At 37.5% G+C, this 26,230-nt stretch overlaps 1 protein-coding gene across 2 annotated transcripts in view; it reads left to right on the forward strand.

Annotated features, from left to right (window-relative positions):
- The first annotated feature begins 140 nt into the window (after window positions 1-140).
- The window catches only part of Tti1 (Telo2 interacting protein 1), a 44,982-nt gene continuing 18,892 nt past the window's right edge, over window positions 141-26,230 (forward strand). The window contains exons 1-10 of one of the 2 annotated variants that reach the window (XM_069836174.1): window positions 141-356; window positions 1,286-1,494; window positions 4,833-4,969; window positions 10,967-11,144; window positions 13,154-13,331; window positions 15,830-16,161; window positions 18,362-18,570; window positions 22,084-22,266; window positions 24,138-24,356; window positions 25,692-26,203. In XM_069836174.1, the coding sequence (XP_069692275.1) occupies window positions 1,301-1,494; window positions 4,833-4,969; window positions 10,967-11,144; window positions 13,154-13,331; window positions 15,830-16,161; window positions 18,362-18,570; window positions 22,084-22,266; window positions 24,138-24,356; window positions 25,692-26,203 (2,142 nt within the window). In that variant the 5' untranslated portion in view covers window positions 141-356; window positions 1,286-1,300. The remainder of the gene's footprint in view (window positions 357-1,285; window positions 1,495-4,832; window positions 4,970-10,966; window positions 11,145-13,153; window positions 13,332-15,829; window positions 16,162-18,361; window positions 18,571-22,083; window positions 22,267-24,137; window positions 24,357-25,691; window positions 26,204-26,230) is intronic. The other variant, XM_069836173.1, reaches the window with a different exon arrangement.

Raw genomic sequence — 26,230 nt, forward strand, 5'->3', positions numbered from 1 at the left:
ATCTGATAGAGATGAATTAAAAAAATAATTTCCATGAATGCCGATGAAAATCTCCAGAATTTTAAGAAAGAGAACGACTGACGTCATGGATGAGCTACAGTAGCTGTTGATTTCAAAAACGTCACTTTGGAACAATGCAGGGGGGGAACAACGAATGTATAGAAATCACCGCCTGAAATAAACACACAGTGCTATTTGCAAGAAATGTTTTTTTTACTGTCTTCACGAATCGAGTGTAATATCGAAGTGTAATCGCGATGAATTCACCAGCAAGTTTAATAAGTTTATGCATGTTTATGTTATGAATATTATGAAAACATCATTATAATTTTATTTATAATGCAGTATGGTGAGAGGTAATGACTTTGTTGTTTTTCGGTACATTATATGGTATATAGTTCTACTTCTAACTAATTAATGGGTAATTATTTACTTTAGCAATACGGCACTGGTCTCTTGTTTGTGGAAGTAATTGAACATAATAAATAACGGGGTATGTCAGTGCAAGTAAATAGAAACAGTTTTGTTTTTAAATGCAGCAAATATTATACATCAACAAAAAGCAAATCTAGAAAGTGTGGTTGAAAGGTTTCAGGGTGAACATAACCTAAACTAACCTAACTTAACTTCTGGGGAGTGATAAAGTAGAGAATTAGGCCTACACATTAATGCAACGAACTGCTTTTTTCAGTTATGAAGTGAGTTACATGTTGTCATAACCTAGCGTCAATACAACTATTTTTAATACTGAATAATAACATTCGCTGATTAGTTATTGTTCTCAAGTTGATCTTAAAACTTAATTTCTTCGTATTAACTCAAGTTAATCGTTTTAAACAATTAAAATCAAGACAGTGTGTCTTCTTCTATTAAACAAAAGGTCTATAGGCTAATTCTTTTTAAGGACAATTTTGTAGAAGACGCCACTATTCCATTTATTCAGTTGTTTGGGCACCGTAAGACGAAAGGGGCTATAAGTGGGGAACATAGTAAAATGTTTGTTTTTATTACATTCTTGTAACTCTTTTATTTTTCTTCACTCTTTCTCCGTCTTGTTCTAATTCTGCATATGAACAAAAACTAAAACTAGCCAGAGAAAAAATCAAAATCGAACATTTACACCGGAACTAGAGAAAACTGTTCGAATGATGCCCAGTAATTGCGATGATAGATGAGTGCAAAACCGGCATGTTCGAAAAGCTGACGCCTTTTATACATTTGCTTTGTAAGATTTTTTGTGCATGGGCCTCAGTGTCCTTTCCTTAATTTGGGGACTTTGTTTCAGAACCATAATTATACAATGGATACAGGTCAAGTCGGTACAGCCTTCCCCATTCTGAAGCCAGTCTTAAATCAAATCATCAAGCAGCCTTCAAAGACTCACATCACAAAGCTGAAAGAACTCATATGCAAAATTTCGCCATCAGCACTTCAGGCTCTGCAAGACTTCATTCTTTTCCCCATAGAAGTGCAACTGATGAACCAACAAATTGGGTAACACATTTTTCATTACAGCATATCTGTTGTTGTTGTTGTTGTTGTTTAGTCAACTGTCCGAAGACAGTCTGAACCTCACAAGTGATACCAATATGGCACCACTTATGAGGCAACTAGGCCAAGAGATACTGGGTAGGATGGCTAGTTCCTTTCCCCTTCCATTGCATACATCGCCGATTAACTACATATTGCGTAACGGTGAAAGTTACTTATGTCCCAGCCACTATAGGAACTCGATAAAATACCTTGAAAATGCCTTGGATTTATATTGTCGGACCATCGGATCTATGCCCCTTCAGGGCTGCCGTCGTTCTTGGAAAAGTTAACGCCTCTACTCACCCCATTCCATCCGTTTCTCCCCCACTACGTCAAACAGCAGGCAACAAAACTAACCGAATAGTGATGTTGCCAAACTTCCGTCAAACAGTGTCATGTCTCTTGAATATTGCTTATAATAATATAAGGTTAATTATTACTTATTCATAATTTAATTGAAGTAGGTCTAATGATGCTGATTGACTTATGCAAAATGCTATTACTTGCTTAATAATATTTCTTTCACCACTCCGTGCTACAGAATTCATGTTGAGTTGATAACACTGGACTGCAAGTGCAAATAAACTGTCCCGCAAGAAGGCTCAAAATTGTGAGTAGTGGGGGAAAGAAAGAGAGAGGGATAGAAAAGAGAGAAATAGGAATACAGGGAGAGAAATGAATTGCCGAGGCTGAAAAGGAATTAAGGTTCAGTTCTCATATCTTACGGGGGCACAGATCCGATGGTCGGACTATAGTAGGTGTATTGACTAGTAGAAATTGATGTGATCACTGGGAGAGCTATAAGCCCGCCCAACCCGCCCTAAATTCGTACCTTATATCCAAAAATCGTCGTGCGTGAATGAAGAATACAGCCATACTTAGTTAATGCAACAGTGACTTTCAGTGTCACCAACATAGTAATAATACTACACACCTAATCAAACCTAACCTAACCACATAATAATATACACCTAATAAATCCTAACCTGACTGTCACATAATACACACCTAATCTAACCTATCCTAACCTGTCACATTTACTACACACCTATAGTAACATTCCTCACTTTTAATATTTCGTTTGAATGTATTGCTGACCCTGCTTCTCGTGTCGGTAGCCATCTAGTGGAAGTGGGTCGTAATTCCAGGAAGAAAATATGGCGACTTTCATAATAATTACATTTAGTTCGTTCAATGTATGTTTCCTGATATATATTAAATGTGTTAATGTAGTAATAATTCCATATATATAAGTAGTACAATAAGAATTGAAATGTGTTGTGGCTGTGATAAAAGTATTGAAAATTGGTTTATAGTGCCACATTGGCAGTGATAGAAGTGTGCAATATTCGTTCAGTGGCTGGTGGATACTCTACCTTGACCCATATAACACTAATCAGACTTCAGATGTATATAAACAATTGTTCTTCCTCTGACACATATCGCCAAGTGAGATGTACTGCCTGAGAATAGATGTACATATCAGCCAGAACCTCAATCAGAGGTCTTGCAACATATCTATTAATTTATATAATTAATGCACTTTTCAAAATAATTTTGTTGTCCTGGGTAGCGCAGTCGAAATAGTGCTGACCGTCTGTGTTCGAGGTTGCAGGTTCGATTCCGGCTCAGGTCGATGGCATTTAAGTGTGTTTAAATACGACCGGCTCATGTCAGTAGATTTACTGGATAACCTCGGCAGTTGCGAGCGTCGTTAAATGAACGATAATTTAATTTTTTTTTTTCAAAATACTTTTAGGCCTAAATTTAATATTTAAGCTGGCGTATATTTGTAACTACATGGCTTGTCATAAGTAAAGAATTACGACTTTTGCTACTTACCTGTTGCAGTGGGAGAAGGGTGTTCAAGAATGTTAAAGGAGACAGTAATATACATCAATACAAGGTAAAGGTATTCTCTATACATACCTTACCATGAAAGCACTTGGGGGAGGGGAGGCATGAAGGTAGACTACCATGTTTTCTTGACCTCCTCATTAGAATGAGGTGGTGTGGTCGGTACCATGCTCTAATTGTTTTTTTTTTTACCCTCAGAAAAGACCCACTACTCATTTTGATAGACAGAGTGAACCTCAGGGCCGTTCTGGAAGTTTGGCAATGAAAAAATCACATCACCACCCGGGATTGAACCCCAAACCTTCCAGTCCGTAGTCAGTTGCTCTACCAACTGAGTTACCCAGCTTTAACATGTACCAGTACCAATGATGATACTAATTCCAGTCAGTACAAAAGAAAATAGACTACAGAAGTATTTTGAAACTGTTATAGAGTTGAAATAGTAATATGCGTTACAAGAGCGGTATGTTGATGTTTTCATGTTCGAGGAAAAGATTGAAAAAGCGAAACGTAGTTGAGCTTTTTTAATTTCCGAGAACATGAAAACAAACATACCACTCGTGTATCGTACATTATTTTGTGCGAAGATCGTTTATTACATACCTGAAAGACGAATTTCTAATTAGTTGCAATGAAATCTCCATCTTGGTTTCTGTTCAATGACGGCAGCTTTGGAAAACAATATATCTATCTTCAACATTGTTCCTATAAAATGTTTTCTGTGTTTACTATACTCCACCAGGCCGTGATATACGTCTGTCTTTTTTTTTCCCCCAGTCTATAAATGCGAACTTAAAACAAACGGTAATGTTATGTAATGATTTATTTTTCATTTTAATACTTTAATAAAATTATTTATATAACATATTGCAGTAATAACATCGCCATCTGGAATCTTGTTGATTTTTTCACGGCTTCCATAATGTTACTTGCATCACGAATGCAATAACTTTAGTGGAGTAGTAGAGTTTACTTAATTTTTGCAAATATTTAAAAACAATAATTAACATTGCAATTTAGGTGAAATTGCAGTGGTAAGTTTCCAATTTATAATTATTACTATGTTAAACATCTCTAAAAATAATATGTTAAAAGCCTAAAGCAGTAAAATGAATATCACGCTTAAGCGGTAAGAATAGGGAAATTGTTATGTGTGTTACGTTGGGAATACTGAATGTGGTATTTCACACTTACTGCGTATTGGTTTTGTGCGGAAAGCAAGCAAATATGCACGATCTCGCACAAATGATATTTGCTTTTTAAACTTAGTCTTATGTCGAATAACTCTTCTTGGGTTCTCAGCCAACTCACCTGACTGAGAACCCAAGAAGAGTTATTGTACATCAAATGCCGGGAAAGCCTCAAGTCGTACATAGTCTTATGTCATTCGACGTAAGTGTTTCACTGTGTGGATTCACTTGATTCCGATCTTATCTTAACAGGAGTGAAGAAAAACGGCAGCTTGTAGACTGTATGAAGGATGTGCTACAACACACACACTTTCATGACTTCAAGAAACTGCTTGAATTCTACACGCTGCTTTTCTTCCAAATCTATGACCAACAGAGAGTAGATTTAGGTAAGATTTACACTTGTCAATTATAAGAGAAGTAAAGAAGTACAAAACTCTGAGAGTTGCACGAAATCTCGTGACTTTGTAAGGAATTTCGTTGTCGGAACTCATGAAATATTTATGTGAGCCATTTCAGGGATTGCCAATGAAGGTTCCATTGTTAGCATTATTTCCTTTGAAAAAGAAGTTCTGCTTGTGTAGATGACATCATAATTTGGCAGTGATGGAACAGTGGTGTAATGGAAATAGGAAAGGAAACTGATTTAGAGAAAATTCTGCCTTTAAGGTTCATTATAAGGTGGTATTTGGTGGAATATTTTCACGGGGTACTCTCATTCCCCCTACTGGCATTCCACCATTGCTCCATTAAACATCATATCATCTTCTAGGAAAGCAGTGGTGAAACTATCTAAGAATTCTCTAATTCCCTAGTATATGTTACTATGGCGATTAATTCGCTAAAAGTGATAGCCAACATCCAGATTTGGATAAGATACTGTAACGTCTATTACATGAAAAATGAACCATTTGACAGAACTACGATTGTGCTCATAACTGATCATTTCCTCTTCATTTCAAATTTAATCTTTGCCATCAACATATCCTGTGACACCAAAGCTGAAGGAAATGGCCTCTTCTGCAGCACTTCAACTCTCATGCTATTTACATTCTGCATTTCGACCAGCCTCGTGGTCTAGTAGTCAGAGCTTCTGGCTACAGTTCATGAGATCCCGGATTCGGTTCCCAGTTAGAGCTCAGGGATTTTTCCTTAAAGGGAATTATTCCTGTGTTCGTCTATGGCCTGGAATTTAGGTTAAGTTTAGATTTAAGATCTCTTCTGGCACCACATAATCATAATCATCATATCATCGGGATAATGTAACTCCACCTTGTCCACCATGTGGAGTAACAGTTAGCCTGTCTGACCGTGAAATGAGCGGGCCTGGGTTCAAATCCTGGTAGAGACAAGTTACCTGGTTGGGGTTTTTTCCAAGGTTTTCCCTCAACCACTCGAAGCAGAATTGTTGGGTAACTTTTGGCATTGAACTTTGAACTCATTTCGTCTTCATTAGTGTCGGACTTTGAACTCATTTCACCTTCATTAGTATCATTTCATTAATCGTCTTTAATAGTTACAGGTTGACCAGGAGGATATGGTAGACGTGGTTCCAGGATTCGCCTACAGATGGCATCTGTCTGCGGGAGCTACACACATCCAGAGAAGCTGCAGGGACTTCACTAAGTGAACTGTGGTTACATCGGAGGAGTGTAGCTCTCTCAGATAGATGACACCTTGTTGAGTTGTGGAATCGACGGCAGCATGACCTTCTAGTTGAGAATGCAACAGATTCAGGCACATAAATTGCGAACAGATGCCATCGATCTGAGGAGGCTGCAGAATAACATCACAGGCAGACTGAGGAATGATCTCCAGACAGAACTGGCTGCTGTGGCTGAATCGATACGATAGCACCATACAGTGAATCATGTGCTTGAAGAGCAATCCTAAATGGACTTCAACAATCATTCCAATATAAGGAGGTTACATAATAAGCCTAAAGCTGCAGTGCTTGCCTACAGGCCCTCGTCTGGGGGGAAGGGAGGGGGAAACTCCGCCTTCCAGCTCTTATTTCCTTAATTGACTCCATTTTTCTATGTTCCTTTTAACATAGACTGTCTCTGCTGTTGTTAGGTAAAGGCGCGTCTCCACTATTAAACATTTAACAACAACATGTTAAATATAACATGTTGAATTTAACATGTATGTGGACATTTCAAGTCTCATTTGACTTAACATGTTAACTAAGTATGTTGAATTTAACATGTTGGCGTGTTTTCCAGCAGAAATGGAAAAAATGTCAAGTCAATTCATTTGCTCGTGCAAGGTCAGTACAGTTCGGCAAAGTTCGTACAGTTTCCATATCAACAACTATAAGTTCCGATTTTGTGGCGTGTATCTTGATCATTTTTATACTATCATTGCTCCTTGGTGTTGGCTGTAAGTTGTTCGAAATAATAATAATAATAATAATAATAATAATAATAATAATAATAATGATTTATTTTAGCTGGCAGAGTTAAGGCCGTAAGGCCTTCTCTTCCACTCAACCAGCAAAAAGTGTATATACATATGCATGAACTTACAAAGAATCCAACAATTTGATTTAGATGAGAGTTACATGTATACAAAAGTTATTTACAAATTAAACAACAAAATACTATGAACTATTAATTAAACACTGAAATAAACTGGTAGCAGAATTAAACTAAAATACATAGAATGTTAATATATTTCAAATAATATTAGATAATAGAAAGAGATTATTACGAGACAATTAAAATACAGCACAATCAGGATGATGTCTAAAGAAAAAAGTAACAATGTAGTCAGTGATAGTTTAAATCAGTAAGATTGGAGTGAAATGCTAATAAGGTTATCTTTTAAGCTGTTCTTAAAGGTGTTTATTGTCTTGCAGCCCCTAATACTTTGTGACAAGGAATTCCATTGACGCGAGGTGGATATTGTAAAAGATGATGAATAACAAGATGTTCTATGAAGAGGTATACTTAGCGTGCCACAGATAAGTGATCTGGTATTTATGTCGTGGTTAGAGTATAGATAAGAGAAACGAGACGAAAGGTAATTTGGTGTTGAAGTGTGCAGAATTCGAAAGAGTAAAGACAAAGAGTGTAAAGTTCTACGTTCTTTAAGTCGGAGCCACGAGAGACTTGCGAAGGACGGTGATATGTGATCATACCGTCGGATGTTGCACACGTATCTGACGCACATATTCTGAGCTCGCTGTAACTTGACTGACAATTCAGAACTTAGGTCACTTAACAAAACGTCACAATAATCGAAGTGCGGTGTTACTAGGGTTTGCACTAGGGTAAGTTTTAGTTGCTGGGGCAAGAAGTTTCTCAAGCGACTCAAACAGTGAATGGAGGAACAGATTTTTTTTATCGTTTCTTTAACTTGAAAATTCCAACTTAGATTATTATCAAAAAAGAAGCCAAGATTTTTTACGACAGATGAATAAGGGATTAGCGTGTTGTTAAGGGTAACAACTGAAAGATTACTGTTATTAAGGGAGTTAACTAAACGCTTATGTCCAATAATTATGGCTTGAGTCTTACTTGGATTAAGTGCGAGTCCGAAATTGGCCGCCCAAGTGGAGACAGTGGCTAGGTCACAATTTAACTTGTCAATCGATTCATTAATCGTATTGGGTCTGGAATGTATGTAAAGTTGTAGGTCGTCGGCATAGAGGTGATATCGGCAATACTGTAAGTTCTTTGATACGTCATTAATGTAGATAGAGAAAAGTAGTGGTCCTAATACGGAGCCCTGCGGCACTCCCGCCTTTGTGCTTCTCCATTGGGAGAATTGATTATCAAGTGAAACACACTGTTGGCGGTCACATAGGTAGGAGTCCATCCAGCTCAAGGTATTGTCTGACAGGTGCAAAGCCTTCATCTTTGCAAGAAGCAAGTCGATATCAACAGAACCAAAGGCATTGCTGAAATCGAGAAGAGTTAGTGCCGTTACTTCACCCCTATCCATAGCTTCACGGATGTCCTCAGTCACTTTAAGTAGGGCTGTAGAAGTGCTGTGTCCATGTCTAAAACCCGATTGATAGTCATCAAGGAGTTTGTGTTCGTCGAGATAGTTCATAAGTTGTCCATGTACAAATAATGGAGTGGACGAAAGAAAATACATTAGAATAAAATTAATGCACTGATGGAAAGGCCTTGTTTGTGGGATGTGTGTGCAAAAGAATACATGGGCAAAACTAAGAAGGCCGACTGTTTTAGAGAACTGGAATTATTATTTAACTGTTCTCGAAATTATAATAGAGAGTTTTCGCACTCTCATCGTACGCTAAACATTAATGCTATGTTGACGTCAGTAATGGTCGTATTTGGTGATGTATATTAACGTTCGTAAAACTTCGGAAAGAATAATTATACGATATTACCCACTCCTTTAACATCTATCATGTCGTAGGTCCTACGATAATCGCGCTGTAATTTTTTTAATTGAGATGAAATGGTTGCTCTTAAATTGTGTATTTCTTTGAAGTGGGAGGATAATATTAAAATGGATTTGAGGAAGGTGGGGTATGATAATAGAGACTGGATTAATCTTGCACAGGATAGGGACCGCTGGCGGGCTTATGTGAGGGTGGCAATGAACCTTCGGGTTCCTTAAAAGCCATTTGTAAGTAAGTAAGTAACAGAAGTATTTTTGCAGCACTATATTAAAATCGTGTTCTGACATTCTCAGCAAGTTTTTGAATCCAAATCGATACTGTATTCAACTTTAAGCTTGTTTAGAATGTATCCTGCATAGTGTCTTTTACTAAGATATTGCCGCATCCACATTCTCATTTTCTTCCTTTTCAAAGCCTTGTAACAAGCAATAGAGGCAATTACAAAAGTCATATCATCATCTGAGTCCATTCTCCAAGGTTTGAAAATAAAACATCATCTATATTAAAATCTCATAGACTGTTTATGGTGGACTACGCAAAGAAAGTCAAGTTTAACATGTTTAACAGTGTGGACAAAGTGTTAAATGAAATTAGCATTAACATGTTCAATCAACATGTTGGGATGTTAACAGTAAACAATTTAACATGTTGTTGTTAAATGTTTCATAGTGGAGACGAGCCTTAAGATCTGAATTATTGTTTCTTTTGCTGTCAGTCCCACCTCCCTCCCACTACCCCCCCCCCCCCCCCAGGAAAAAGGTCTGAATTCAACACTGGTTAATAATATGTTGTTGTTGTTTTCTAATGCCAGGCGTTTGACAATAAAGTCATTTGACCTCTTGCACTCCAATATTTTTCAAAGATATTATCATGACCAGCCACTGAAGCACAGATTTTGAGGTGTTCCGAATCCATTTCTTGGTTTGAGTTGCACAATGGACAGTTAGGGGACTGATATATTCCAATTCTATGCAGGTGTTTGGCCAAACAATCATGGCCTGTTGCCAATCTAAATGCAGCTACAGACGATTTTCGTGGTAAATCGGGAATTAACTGTGGATTTTGATGCAGAGAGTTCCATTTTTTCCCTTGGGATTGTGTTATCAAATTTTGTTTGTTGAAGTCTAAGTATGTAGATTTAATAAATCTTTTCACAGAGTAATACATAGATTTAGTAACAGGTGTGTAAGTAGCAGTGCTGCCCTTCTTTCCTAAAGCATCCGCATTCTCGTTTCCCAGGATTCCACAATGGGATGGTATCCATTGGAATACAATTCTTTTATTGAGTGATATTAATTGAGAGAGCATTTTAGTTATTTCTGCTGTTTGAGATGAAGGTGTGTGTTTAGAGACTATTGATAGAATAGCTGCTTTGGAGTCTGACAATATAACTGCATTTTTAAATTTACTGATGTGGCATAGAAGATTCCTGAGACTTTCACTTATTGCAATGATTTCTCCATCAAAACTTGTTGTTCCATACCCAAGAGATCTATAAAGTGAGAAGAGACAGCACGTAACACCTGCACCGGCACCTTGTTCTGTGGAGATCAAGGATCCGTCAGTGTATAAATGAAGCCAGTTTTGTGGAGGGTATCTAATATTAATTGTCTCTAAAGATAATTATTTCAGTATTTCAGTGTTTACTTCTGATTTCAGTATTTCTTCTGTTAAATTTAGATTATATTCCATATTTAATAGAGTTAAAGGGTTTGGTTTAATTTGTAGGTTTTCTTTTAAATTCGGGATATTGATTTTCTGTTTTAATTTTTGAACAATGGATATGAAACTTTTTTGAGTTTTCAATCTACAGAGAGGACTGTATGAATGCCAATTGTTTCCTGGTAATCTAATAAGTTTTTCATATTGAATCAGTGCTTTTTCTTCTATTGTCATTTTGAAGAAAAAGCACTGATTCAATATGAAAAACTAATAATATATAAGAGCTGCCATTGCTTCAACCACTAAGCAGCCAAGCAACAAATTTTATTCACATAAATTGTTGCAGTTGGAGATGTGCCTGAAGAACTGAAGCTGAGTGTTGTGGAGTGTGTCACTACTCTCTTGAAGCAAGCGTCTTCGGATGTGGTTGGCGAGTTATACAACAAGAAACATGTGCCAAAACTAGGACAGGGTATTTACATATGTGTACAGTTGGCCCAGTGGGAAAAATTACGTCAGCTAAGGTATGTAAGATTCATGTTAATAATTGTACATTGACATCACTTTGGAATATTTAAGCTGTATGGAAAGAGAATTTCTTCAGCAAGCAACCATTCTCTTATTAATTCATTTTATGTACTATATTTCGTGTCAGAGTTGAATTAATTTTTCTCTGGAGAATTTCAAGATACAGGAAGGGAAATTTGAAAGTGTATCAATAAAACTTTAGAGAGAAATGTGGTGTAATGCAGCGTTTTTCAACCGTTTTCAACATGTGGCACACTAAAGTTGTAATTTAAAATCCCACAGCACACTCATTCACTCTATAAACAAAGGATTCCTAACAGAAAAGAATTTTTCATAAAAACAAGTAAAATACGGTATTTTTTAAATTGGTCCACAGTGACACTTGTGGCAGAAAAGGAACAATTGGGGTTTTTCTCGGACTTATTCCTTCCCCCATATTAGGCAACTACATTATTCCATCAACATCTCTTTCCTCCCGAGTGTCATTTATATCTATACTGTAGCTCCAAGATATTTTAATTTTTCAACCTTTTCAAACAATAAATTTCCAATTCTTATATTTTCATTTCGTACTATGTTCTGGTCACGAGAATAATCATATATTTTGTCTTTTCGGGATTTACTTCCAAACTATCTCTTTACTTGCTTCAAGTAAAATTCCCGTGTTTTCCTTAATAGTTCGTGGATTTTCTCCTAACATTTTCATGTCATCCACATAGACAAGTGGCTGATGTAACCCATTCAATTTCAAACCCTCTCCATTATCCTGGACTTTCCTAATGACATATTGTAGAGAAAAGTTAGAAAGTATAGGTGATAGTGCATCTCTTTACTTTAGCCTACAGTGAATTGGCAAAGCATCAGACAGAAACTGACCTATAGGGACTCTGATCTATGTTTCACTGAGACACATTTTAATTAATTGAACTAATTTCTTGGGAATACCAAATTCAATATGAATATTATATAAAACTTCTCACTTAACTGAGTCATATGCCTTTTTTAAATCAATGAATAACTGATGTACTTTGCCCTTATACTCCCATTTTTTCTCCAATATCTGTCGAATACAAAAAATCTGATTAGTAGTCAATCTGTTACACCTAAAACCACACTGATGATCCCCAATAATTTCTTCTACATATGGAGTTAATCTTCTCAAATGAATATTGAACAAAATTTGTATGACATCAATAAAAGTGATATTCCTCGAAAGTTACTACAGTTAGTATTTTCCCCCTTCTTAAATCAATCTTCTTAATATATCCAGCTGTTTGCTGACAACATAAAGTCCACTATAGTCCACTGTAGTCTATTCAGTTGTTGTTTTTTTTTTTTTCCAAGAGAAATGAGGGGTATTTTGATCGGTGTTCATTTTCCCCTTCTTAAAGATAGGTACAATTATGTACTCCTTTCACTGCTCTGGTATAATTTCCTTTTCCCAAATAGCAAGTGCAAGCTTATAGAAATTTCACTAGATGTTGTGCTTCCACCCTCTTGTATTATTTCTGCTGAAATTTGATTGATACCTGGAGACTTATACTTTTTCAGATTTTCTATTGCGAATTTCAACTTAGAAATTGTGGGTTCAGGTATAAATGGCTCAGCAGTTTGTATTTGAATTTCGTTCCAATCATTTCTATTTTGCCTATGTACATTAGTAGTTGTCCAAAATAGTTTTTTCTATCTGTTCAGGATGGAATGAGAATCTGCAAGCAAATTACCATTCTCATCCTTTATCACGTTTACCCTTGAAATTATGTTCCGAAAGAGATTATAGTAAGAATAACTATAAAACAACATTATATACTATGAAATAACATTTACTTATAATTTGATTATGGATAGAGGTGGTAGATTTTAGCAACGTACATTTTTCATTTTACATTGCTAGAAAGGTAAAAAATTATTTCCTATCCCCCAAGACACTCCATGAATGCATACACTCCTTGTTAAAGTAAATTACAGAGTTCTTCTCTTTCCTGTCATTTTTTTTTCTTTCCAGAATTGCAGCCATTGAGTGTATCATGACTCTTGCACAAGTGCACGGTGATGCAGACAGGGATGATACTGTGTTCCGGCATCAAGTGGGAGACGTCATAATGTTCTTCCTGCCAGGTATTGTTAGCGGAATGCAGAGGATTGCCACAGAAGACGAGAAGCAGGGCCACCAAATAACACTGGTACATTATTCATGGTGCAGTGTGACTGATATAACATGTAATGGCGTTCATTAGAAATCCCAATAAATTTTTGTAGGTCATTTTTCGAGAACTCCAGGGAACATGGGAGAATCGAAAGTAATTAATTCTGAAAAGTTATCTGGAATGTGATTGGATAACATTCAAAATTAATCTGAATTATTACTTTGTTTTTTATATTTCATTTCATAATAATAAATAATTAATACAAATATATTTCAAATTTATTATAATCGCAATGTCGATGTATTAATAATTATATACCAGTAAATAACAAATGATACATCAACTAAAAATAACAAATCAATAACAATGAAAGTAATGAAATGTTTTAAACTTTCTATTTAACAAATTACCATCAGATGAGCGGAATAAATAAGATCCACTTGTGTGTGTGTGTGTGTGTGTGTGTGTGTGTGTGTGTGTGTGTGTGTGTGTGTGTGTGTGTGTGTGTGTGTGTGCGCGCGAGCGCGTGCGTGCGTGGATGTCATAAACCATTAAGGCTCATTCATAATGAAAATTAAACATAATGTAAGCATTAACTTAAGAATATAAACGTTACGGTAAAATCAAGATCATTCACGATGGGAACATAAACATAACTGCAAACATACTTGGTAACCATGGAAACATAACAACGACGCCATTTCCTCATATTCTGTCGTATACTTCAGTGCTCCACGATTGTGTTCTGTCTGCAAATCACGTAAGCATAAACATAAAAGTTTGGAGTTTGCAAACTTTCATGTTAACGTCTTACGGTAATGTTTATGTCTATGCTTATGTGAATCATTGTGAATGATCCCATTTGGTAGCCTGGGTGCAAACTTTTGTGTTTATGTTATGGTTATGTTTAATTTTCATTGTGAATGGGCCTTTACTCGGACTATATAACTTTTTTTCAACAAATTGGAGCTTTGATCCCATTTCTCTCCCCCACCTCTCTTTCTCCCTGCTCCCTCCGCCTCTATCCCTCCCCCTCATCTCTCCCCCATCTCTCTCTTCCCTCTTCCCCTTTTCCCCCACTCTCTTTCCCTTTTCCATACCTTCTCCTGTCCCCCTCGTTTTCTCCCCTTCCTCTCCCTCTCCCCATAACCCCTCTCTCTCATCTTGTTCAAGTTTTTCCTCTCCTTCCCCTCCCCTCTTACCCACTCTATCATCTTGTTCAAACTTTTTGTAGTATGACATTACATGTCCGAATAGTAACACACACTGGCATTAATAACCAGTCTGAGTGATCAAAGATATGTTGTACAAAAACAGTACATATTTTTTTTGCATTATAAAAGTGAATGTGGAAAATGCTACATTGGCCAGACAGGACGCACCATTATGAAACGCTCTAAGATACACCCCAGTAAGTCAGTGGTACACAGCCTGTAAACATTGCATAAGATGAATTTCGACCAACCAGAACATGACAGGTGGTCAGAATTAGGAACTAGCTCCTGATTGGCCCTCAGTGGGAAACCCTGCTAGTCATTGAAAGCTTGGAAGCAACAATCCAACTCACCTGGCTGAGAACCCAAGAAGAATTATTCCATATTCCATGCCAGGAAAGCCTCAAGTTTTACATTACAAAAGTAGCCTTTGATTAAGTCCTGATATATTGCTTTCATTTCTGCATTGGACAGATTCTGCATTATACAAAATAAATATCACTATAATGCCTATTCTAACTGCTGGAACTAAAGAAGTGTTCACAATGAACAATTGACGTTCTGCCTTGTACAAGCTTTACTATGCTCATTTATCAAATCTTGATAAAATCTGTGCATTGGTAATGATATTCATTTTTTTCACTAATGTTGTTGTTGTTTTCTAATGCCAGGCGTTTGACAATAAAGTCATTTGACCTCTTGCACTCCAATATTTTTCAAAGATATTATCATGACCAGCCACTGAAGCACAGATTTTGAGGTGTTCCGAATCCATTTCTTGGTTTGAGTTGCACAATGGGCAGTTAGGGGACTGATATATTCCAATTCTATGCAGGTGTTTGGCCAAACAATCATGGCCTGTTGCCAATCTAAATGCAGCTACAGACGATTTTCGTGGTAAATCGGGAATTAACTATGGATTTTGATGCAGAGAGTTCCATTTTTTCCCTTGGGATTGAGTTATCAAATTTTGTTTGTTGAAGTCTAAGTATGTAGATTTAATAAATCTCTTCACAGAGTAATACGTAGATTTAATAACAGGTCTGTAAGTAGCAGTGCCCTTCATCCTTCATTATCTCCCTCAGAATTAACGTTAATTTAGCTAAAATAATTTTGTTTTATTTGTTGTTAATACAAGATTTTCTTGCAGAAATCCATAGACGTAATTTTATCAAAAGTCATTGTGTTCAGAGGACTTCACGTGTATTTATTCATTTTGTTTTTAATGATGCCTCTACTTTATCTTTGGCCACATGAAGGAAATAAAAATCGAAATGCTAGATTTTTTAAGTTGCAAAGCATTGCATTCATCTGTTGCAGCTGGCTGTGAGAGCATGGGGTGAGGCAATTGCTCTTGTTATGGAGGATAGTCCTGCACCAGATGCTCCACAGCACATCGAAATGCAGCTGAACATGAACCCTCCTTTAGCAGTAAGTAAAGAAGATCCGTTAACTCACAAGTGGGAGAACAATAGAGAGACTATGTTGAAGGACCTACAGGAGAAGAGTCGCACTCCAGAGTGGTATCGCGCAGCTGCGGAGAAGCTAGCTGTCTCCACCAAGGCCCTCAGCGTAGTCCAGCAGCATTCACACTGGAAAGTGAGGCAGCAACTTGCATCGACTTGTCAGACTCTGCTTTCCAGATGCAGCAGGTTCGTTCTCAGTAACAGACTATGGTATGATATGATATGTGGTATATTTGTCAGCCAACTTTACAATTTTAGTCATGGTAGACCTTCGCATTTCTGCTTTTCAATCCACCATCACTTTAACATTTTTCATAGTTTTTCACATTCTCTCTTCTGACAAAGGAAAAATTTTACAGTCTGTACAAAAGAAACCAAATGACCTGAAAATGTACAAAAAACTTGCCCAGACATGTTCAAACATTTTTAACAAGAACAGGTCACATTGTCACTCAATTTTGGCTGCAAAAGGGTATCTGTCGGATACAGGGGGGAGAGCCATTAATCCTTCCCATTGAAGGCTTTAAGGAACCAACTTGGACAAATACCCAATGCCCCATCCCTACCTTCCCGTGGTGCAGCTGTTAGTAAGCATAATTTTACAAGCTGAACTAAAGGGAGGGGCTACTCATCAATTAGCACTGGTCAGCTTGATGAGTTAATGACTGAATTTGGTATAATTTTCCTCTATTCCATACCTAATTCCCTCTTTACCCTTTCCTATCCAGTCCTCTGACTGAACATTTACTTTCTTCAACCCCAATGGCATTAGAGCATTCGAGGCCTAGGGGTTCATTTCCCTTTCCTTCCTCCTCTTTCTACTTTTCTGTTCCTAGTGCTGACCTGCTCTGGCACTAAAATCGTCCTCCAGTGGCTTAAGGAGGGAAAGCTGGTGATCAACAAGATCTCCCAGCTAGGTCCAGTGGACCCGTCGACCAACAGCAGGTGTGGTCCTCCAGACATTCTGGGGGTTGTGTGTGAATGAAGTAGCCACCAAAACGTTAAAATATGGTGTTCACTTAAATCGGCTACAACTTGCTAATTTCCTCAAAATCTGTGCTTCAGTGGCTGGCTATGATAATATCTTTGAAAAATATTGGAGTGCAAGAGGTCAAATAACTTTATTGTCAAACGCCTGGCATTAGAAAACAACAACAGCAACATTGTCACTCAATTGTACCTACACCGATTTCACATTTCTGATAATCCTACTTGTCTGTGGTGTAATAATCATGATGAAGATCTGGAACACATTCTTCTATACTGTCCATCCATAAACCACAAAAGAATTAAATTAAAATCATCAGTATCGGTTTCAGAAGACACAGCCCTGCAGTATATATTGACTACACCCCAACTCTGGCTACTAGCAACAGGCATCTAGTCCACACCTGTGGAGTAACGGTCAGCGCGTCTGGCCGCGAAACTAGGTGGCCCGGGTTCGAATCCCGGTCGGGGCAGGTTACCTGGTTGAGGTTTTTTCCGGGGTTTTTTCTCAACCCAATACGAGCAAATGCTGGGTAACTTTCGGTGCTGGACCCCAGACTCATTTCACCGGCATTATCACCTTCATATCATTGACACTAAAATAACCTAGATGTTGATACAGCGTCGTAAAATAACCCAATGAAAATATAAAAAAGAACAGGCATCTATAATGAACACCGATCAAAATACCCCTCATTTCTCGTGAAAAACAACAACTGAATAGACTATAGTGGACTTCATGTTGTCAGCAAACAGCTGGATACATTAAGAAGATTGATTGATAGTTTTTCACATTAGTTCATTGTTTATCATTTCCACTCTAGTTCACGTCAAATTTATTTAATCGTTGTATCATCTGTTTTTCACCCCACTGTCTTGTATTTATAAATTTATTTGCTAATTATTTTCTCATTTAATCCTATTACCATGGTAACAGACTGTAGTTAATTTTTATATATATCGACATTTCCAAATTACAGTAAAATAGTGTGCTGTGCTAATTGGGGGAGTCATGGATTGGAAGGTTATGCTCCGTTCTTGTAACCTTGAAGAAATGAATCAAATGTCAGACTTGGAAACGAAAAGGTGCAAGGAAATTACTGCACAGCGTGTAAATGAACAAATGGCGTCATCTTCAAATAACAGTGATATTTAATAAAATTTACCTAATTTACAACTAATATAGTCACTGAATAGAACAAAAAAAAATACTCCTTAGACATAAAAACAGAGTTACAGTTATTAATTAGCATTGGTTTAAAAGAATCTTAATGGGCAGGATCTATGAAAACACGTTTTTTTGTACCTGTGAATGATTTAAATAGAAGTTTGAAAGTTTTTAAGTTTTAAACTTATGTCCATGAATGTGACAGATAGTCAAGCCATAATATGTTTGCAGGAACATGTATCCTTCTGTCATGCACCTCGTAGAAATGCTAATAATGCTGTCAGAAGATGAAAGTGAGAAGGTGGCAGCTGTGAGTAAGAGTGCACTGGATTCGTATTCCAAGCGATGTGAGATGGAAGGTGGCAAGTCCCTGCTTGAGATTCTAGAAGAAAATTTCTATAGCCTGGTGTCTAAGTTACCTAGAATTCTGCATGGAACAGGTTTGTGCATTACTTTTTTACTTTCTCATTAGAAATAGTATTGTAATGCTGTAAAATGTTTATTTCGAGATTTTTTCGGAAATATAGGCCTACTTTTTCAACATTTTCTGTCTGCTGTTTGTTTGTACGTGTCAAGTGATTTCTCCTACACTATTGGTCAGAGATAGTTCATATTCAGTAGCTTTGAATGAATTTATTTGCCATTAATATAATAATAATGAATGAATGAATGTTAGCCATGATGTCCCATGTTGGGCACAGGCCTCCTGTGATGGGATTAGAACCCCCTCGACAGGGATGGCTCAAGTGTACTTGGTAAGCCAATCCAAGCGAGCTTGTCGTGTATACTACTTTTGTGACATGGTTAATAACCCTGTTAGACTTTAACTAGTCTCAGCACTCTGTTCTTTGTTCATTTTTTTTTCTTGCACTACACACATTATACTGACACTGGCACTTTGACAAACACTGATTGCTATTTACACTATTTACCTGACACTTTCTCAACACTGACTTTACTATTTACAAAACTTATCGTACACTTTCACTAATACTGACTTTACTATTTACAATATCTTAACATTGTTAACATTATCTATTTACAATGAGCTTCCCTAGTTCTTTCCACAAAACTTTGTTCTTTGCTGTCCCCGACCATTGTTTCCCCGCCTCTTTGGTAAACATGTCAGACCATCTGAGCCGTGGTCTTCCCTGTTCTCTCTTTCCGACATAGGGGTCCCACATCGTGACTGTATGGGTCCATCTTGCCTGGTGTAGTCTCGCCACATGTCCCCCCCAGGTCCACTTCGTTGCCGTGGCTCGTTCTGCTGCGTCAGTAGTGTTCGTCAATAATAATAATAAATCATTTTTAATAAAAAGTTGATAGATTTTTTATTTGAACTCAAAATACAAATATTTTGTTTCTTTTAGGCCTGTAAGATAAAGAGATAAAATAAAACGAGTAACCTGATATATCTCATGTATTCCAGATAAATTTATCATCATATGCGGAATTATTTGTGCTGTTTGTTGCTAATTATTTTGAAGCTTAGTGGTAACCAGATGAGATCCATGCTTAAGAGAAATTTCTACTCAGTTCTAAAAATATTGTTATGCATGGACAAACTATTCAGACATCTAAAAGAATTAGAATGGAAGGGGCATAATGTAATGTACTACTCTGCAGACTACTCTACAAATATAGAATAAAAACCAACTATAAACCTCCGTCTAAAATTAAAACAGGGTCAGAGGTCAGACCAGTAAAAGACTGTCTAGGCCTCAGGGTATTGGGAATCTACCACATTCCTTGTGAATGTGAGTCGGTGTACTTTGGCCAGACAGGATGTACATTAGCCTCGCGCCTTTCTGAACATCAAAGAAGCATCAGGCTAATGCAGCTGAAAAAATCCGGATTGGCTGAACATTGCATTGAAAAAAGGCCATAGAGCTAATTTCAATGAAACCGAAATCCAAGCCAAAATGTTCGGGCTACTAGAATAGAAGAGTTAAAGAAACCCTGGCCATTGCATTGGAAAGCAGTAACCTGAATCTGGGCTCGGATCTCTAACGCAGTGCTGCATGGACACCGGCGATAAAAAGTCTCAACACTCAGACAGCTGCCCGTCATCAACGGAGCGCACAGGAGAACATGTTCACTGGGCCTTCTGAGAGGCCCGTGATCAGTCAGCCCCACACTGTACAAGGGAACATGTCAGCCCCAAGTTCAAGCTGCAGTCCGCAACACCTGGAACTAGGAACGCCAATCAGTGCCTAGCTCCTTAGCTGGCTCCTCTCCCTGGCATTATAAAATGCATTATTTAATAAGGAGCAGGATATCTCTATAATCATCAGTTAACCCTGAAGACGAGGAATATGAACATCCTCGAAACGTCGGTGTATCACAAACTGTGTACCTGCCTGGAAGCCCGAGAAAGTTTAGAATTTTTTTATTGATAACTGCATGTAACAATTAAGAATTAAATATACAGTGAAACCTCTCATTTACGGACATTGAAGGGACGTAACAATCTGTCCGCATGTGAGATTTGTCCTTTATTGGGAGGGAGTCTCCTCAATCTAACAGTAAATTTGTAATGTGCATTATGTATCTCTTCACACTTTAAATGAAATGTATTACTGTAGTTTAATTTTAAATACAGTCTACTGTACTACATCATATTCTTTTCAACTTTGAACTACAGTAGATACGATCGAAAAAGGAAAATACAGTACTGTGCCATGCAATTTTATTCTAGATCTACAGTTATGCAATACTGTAATTTACAGTTTTCAACTTAACTTTTACGTTCAGATGCCGTGTCTCTCGAAACAGAACAACTGATTGAAGTGAAGAGAATAATCCTACCGTAATAATCCTATCATGTGGCGAAAACAATTTCACGCTCACGAAAACCTTGGACCCATTGACTTTGTTTATCCATCCGCTTCCAGCTAACAAGGGGTAGTCGGCTCGGCTAGTGGTAGCCTATGAGATCCTTATTGTCATCTATCATGTTAAGAAATTTCTGTACAGTTGTCAAAGCTAAATTTTCCAGTTTTGTAACACATTAGGTCTTGAAACCAAAGTTCTGTCCGCAGTCAGGAGCTAAAGCATGCTTTAGGACTGTGAAACAGTTGTCCGTGTCCGTGTCTGAGAGTGTCCGTAAACGAGAGATAAATTTATCATTATTTCTACATTATTTCAGTTGAGACATAAAAATCTGTCCGTATATGAGGAGTGTCCGTAAGGAGAGGTTTCACTGTAATTATAAAAAAATTAAGGGCCACCCAGTTTTGAACTGGGAATCTCTCGATCTGCAGTCGAATGTTCTATCACTGAGCTATACCATTACATTCTTTTAATGTGGTAAAGTGTCTATATTATACTGAGGGGGAATACAGCAGTGAAGAAGTCGGATGAATTGTCTTTATACCAGCACCGACGAACTACTGTCAAAAAAAAAATAGTGTATGACATACATGTTAAAAAGTATTTTTATTTTGTTCACAGTTTTGCTACACTTGGCCTGCAGTCTCGTTCTGCAAACATTGTTGTTTACAAAATAGAATAGAATTTTGAACACTTGTATCATAAGTAATTATTAACAGTTGAATGGCGATTTTTGTAGAAATAAAAAAAAAAAATTAGAAATGATTATAGTTTACATATTATTTTATATATTATAAATTTGTGAAAAATTAATTTAATTACCTATAGCTTCTTAGAAATTATAATTCATTATTATCACATCGTCATGTAGCTTTAGGAAGTTGCTTTTTTAAATTTTAGGTAGCCCTGTACAATTTACAAGTGAGTTAAATATATTTGGAATCACAGAGATTGTCTTTTGTATGTAATGCAGAGAACAAAAGTTCTTTTTATTTAGGTGGATATTAAATTATTTCACTTGTGTATTATATTTTGAATAATATTTCAAGGTAATAAGCTATAAATGGTTCCTGACACTAATGCACCTATCACATTTTCATATTTATTTATATTTTTTTCAGATGATGTTCAGCAGTTGGCAGCAATGAGACTTCTAGCTGGCTACATAAACCTCTTAGGTGCGAAGAAACTTCCCCATTTGTTGAGATCAGCGGCACATTTGAATCGATTGGTGTGGACACTGATCCAGGCCTTTGAGTTCGACACCAGTGGCGTGTCTCTGCTCGAAGACTTTGGTGTTAGGGGTACTGTGTGCATTTCTTAATTTTCTGTATAAATATTGTGTATAAAAATTGTTATACCGATTATCAGTCAATTAGTCCACTGCGAAAATGTCCATCATCATTAATGCCCAATATAAAAAATGTCCAATATAAAATATATGTTCACAGTCACTAAATGATCATTATCTTAAATGACCGGAGTTATTAAATATATGGGATCATGAATGTCCAGAACAATATTTATTACATGTAAATTAATAATTAATTTAATTTTGATCAGTTATCGAGATATCACATGAAAATTTTATTGGGGGATTTCAACACTAAAGTAGGACGAGAGGATATTTATAAACCAACTATTGGAAAAGAGAGTCTACACGTAACTAGTAATGACAATGGAGTTAGGTTAGTCAACTTTGCAACATCAAAAAATTTAATTGTCAAAAGCACAACATTCCCCCATAAGAATATACATTAATGGAGAAAGTTACGTAACGCAGAACTTCATGAATTGTATTCTTCACCTGACATAATTAGGAACATTAGATCCAGACGTTTGAGATTGGCAGGGCATGTAGCACGTATGGGCGAATCCAGAAATGCATATAGAGTGTTAGTTGGGAGGCCGGAGGGAAAAAGACCTTTGGGGAGGCCGAGACATAGATGGGAGGGTAATATTAAAATGGATTTGAGGGAGATGGGATATGATGATGGAGAGTGGATTAATCTGGCACAGGATAGAGACTGATGGCGGGTTTATGTGAGGGTGGCAATGAACCTTCGGAAATGCATATAGAGTGTTAGTTGGGAGGCCGGAGGGAAAAAGACCTTTGGGGAGGCCGAGACATAGATGGAAGGGTAATATTAAAATGGATTTGAGGGAGATGGGATGTGATGATGGAGAGTGGACTAATCTGGCACAGGATAGAGACTGATGGCGGGCTTATGTGAGGGTGGCAATGAACCTTCGGAAATGCATATAGAGTGTTAGTTGGGAGGCCAGAGGGAAAAAGACCTTTGGGGAGGCCGAGACATAGATGGGAGGGTAATATTAAAATGGATTTGAGGGAGATGGGATATGATGATGGAGAGTGGATTAATCTGGCACAGGATAGAGACTGATGGCGGGCTTATGTGAGGGCGGCAATGAACCTTCAGGTTCCTTAAGTAAGTAAATTAATAATTTAACAATGAAATGTACACTAAATTTACAATATTCTGTTACATATTTTATTTTCTAATTTTCTTCTGCACTGGGGTCATCATACAGCTGCATGATTGTTGTCCTTAAATCTATTTTATTGGTGTGGAACCCTTCAATTCGCCGTTGATTTCTAATAAACTTCTTGTGTAAGGAATATCTTAAGTTTATGTGACCATTTTGAATTTGGGTGATAATGTTCTTTGCTCATTCTGTTCTTGTGTAATATTTTCTATAAATCTCCAAATACTGATGTGATGTCCAGAAACTATTTTTTTAAATTTAGAGTGGAAATCTTTCACTACATTATTTGTTCTATGACACCTTGCAACGTTATTTCATTGTGGTCATTTATGTGTTTCTTTGTGTAATGTTGTGCTAATATTTTATTATTTATTAAGACAAAATGTGTCAGTACTTTCTGCCAGACTCAGTATTTGCGAAGTACCGTAGTATCAGTGATGTTTCTATTGTTGAAGTACGGATTTAACATTTATTAATCACATAGAATAATTATGTGGCTAACTCACTGTCATTAAAACAGTTTGTGAAAAAAAGATCAGAAACTTTTACTTCAAAGGCAAAAGTTAAAGTGTTACTGGCAACAATACTCTTAACTTCATGTATCAGAAAGCATTCTTTCTAGATTTATTTCTTCGAAGCAGGCAGCAACATAAGTTATTTGTTGCAGATTTGGAGACGAATCATGTCGTCAGAGATACAGTGCCATGGAAAAAGTTCAAACACTTTACAGACAACAATGTCTTAAAGAAGATGGAAGATGTGTGCTACTTACTTGGCCAATACGGAGACTTGAATATCCTGAGTTACCACTTACTGGACCTGTTTAATACTTCCCCCAACCACCGGAAGGAAATTATATTCCTTCTAAACGAGATTGTTTGTAGAGGTAAGCTATGATTCTTTCTCATTATCTAGAATTAGAATTACATCAAATCAGCATACAGAATTATTGAGGGTAAGAAGAAAGTTAAAAAAAAAAAAATTGCCCAGTTTTGTCCTTTAAATGTGCATAAATTTGATCTGAACAAACGTAACTTTTCAGTCCGCAAAGGAATTTTACAGTGTTATACTGGGTGTTCATTTCAAAGTGTGTCATGACATCACTGTTGTGAGTCAGCGATTTGAAGTGAGTTTCAGCTTTTATGTCAGAGAAGTTGCCTATATTCAAGGCATTCAATCTGAACTTGAGAATGTGTACGGTATAACTTGAACGTCGTAGCAACAGATGGCGGTCTGTATAGTCTGTGCTACCATAACGTCTTTCGAACTGTTTTTTGCGCGGGCAAGTCGTACGCAGGGTATTTGTTATCGGTTGTGTACGGCAACATTCCACAACACAAATCAAATGCTCCGTGTCCATGTTGACCATCGAAGTTAATGTCATTGAATATGTAAGTAATCGTCTTGACTCTCTCCCCATATCCCGACAGTAAGAAAAAAACTCACCTCAGTAGACTATGTGTTTCTAAACAGTTCACATTCCTGCCACTACCGGTGTTACCATATGTATCAGTACGTACTCTTCAGAATAAATGCCATACTTGCTAGGCAACTTCTCTGCCACATAGGTAATTCGTCTTTGTGGAAATGTAGGAAGATTGAATTCTCTAGGCTCATCGGCTAGCCATATGACGGCATACAGCGAGCCATGACACACTTTGAACTGAACACCCAGTATTTGTTTGCATCAAATTTTTGCACATGTAAAGGATAAAACTAAAATTCTTTCAATCATTTATTATCATAATACACTGCTCTCTTAAATTGACTGAGAATATTGGGAATTAAATCAATGGCTTTCCTAAAACATGCTTTGAAATGCTTCATATAAAACAATTTTTATCTCGAAAAGGAGCAAAAACGAGCAACATTGTATTTAGTCTGTGGAGATACTTTCGGTCTTATACTGCGTTGTCTTGGTGCTAGTGGCTGATGTTTCGACTGCTGTGTTGTGGTCATCTTCAGAGCTCTGACCACAACACAGCGGCTGAAATGTGAGCCACTAGCACCAAGACAATGTGGTATAAGTCTGGAAGTTTCTCCACAGACCCTGTACACTGGCCACAGAAGCCTACACCAACACAACATTGTATTTAACTTTTCCATTTGAAATAACTCAAAGAATAATCCCCCTGAAATTAATGACAATACTTACAGTTCACCCTATATAGAATGAAGGCTTATAGGACCACCTGCATTAATTTCTCCATGGTGGCCACAGGTGTGCAGAGGGGAGACTCCAGTGTGGATCACATCGTGGAAGACGTGCTGCAGGCATACCTGGAACCTTCTGCATGGTACACGTGTCTGACTGCAGGCTCATACATCAGTGACCTCGGAGAGGAGCTGAACATCAGCATTGGGGAGGTACAGAGCAACGTCATCCAGTCATGTTTACTGGTAGAGGGGGTTGGTAAGATGGCGCTGGTCCTGGGCCCCAACTTCGACCAGTTTCTGCTGCGGACATTGTACGCGGTGCTGGAACGAGCCGGCAGCGTAAATGGTCTGGTTGCAGAGGCAGGCATGAGTGCTGTGCAGGACATCTCAGATGCGGGGGGCCACGGCAGGGACGTGACAGAGCTCGTGAGGGCGAATGCTGACTACTTCTCGTACCACGTGACTACCAAGCTGCGCAAGATGCAGCAGTACCCTGGGGTGATGGATGTATTGCAGGTCGTCATGAGGTACAGCTCTATGGACGTCCTGCCCTGCCTGGAAGATATTGTGAAGGATGTGAGTCATGTTAAACATTACACATCT

The sequence above is a fragment of the Periplaneta americana genome, chromosome 9 (genome assembly GCF_040183065.1).
Source record: "Periplaneta americana isolate PAMFEO1 chromosome 9, P.americana_PAMFEO1_priV1, whole genome shotgun sequence".
Classification (NCBI taxonomy): Eukaryota; Metazoa; Arthropoda; class Insecta; order Blattodea; family Blattidae; genus Periplaneta; species Periplaneta americana.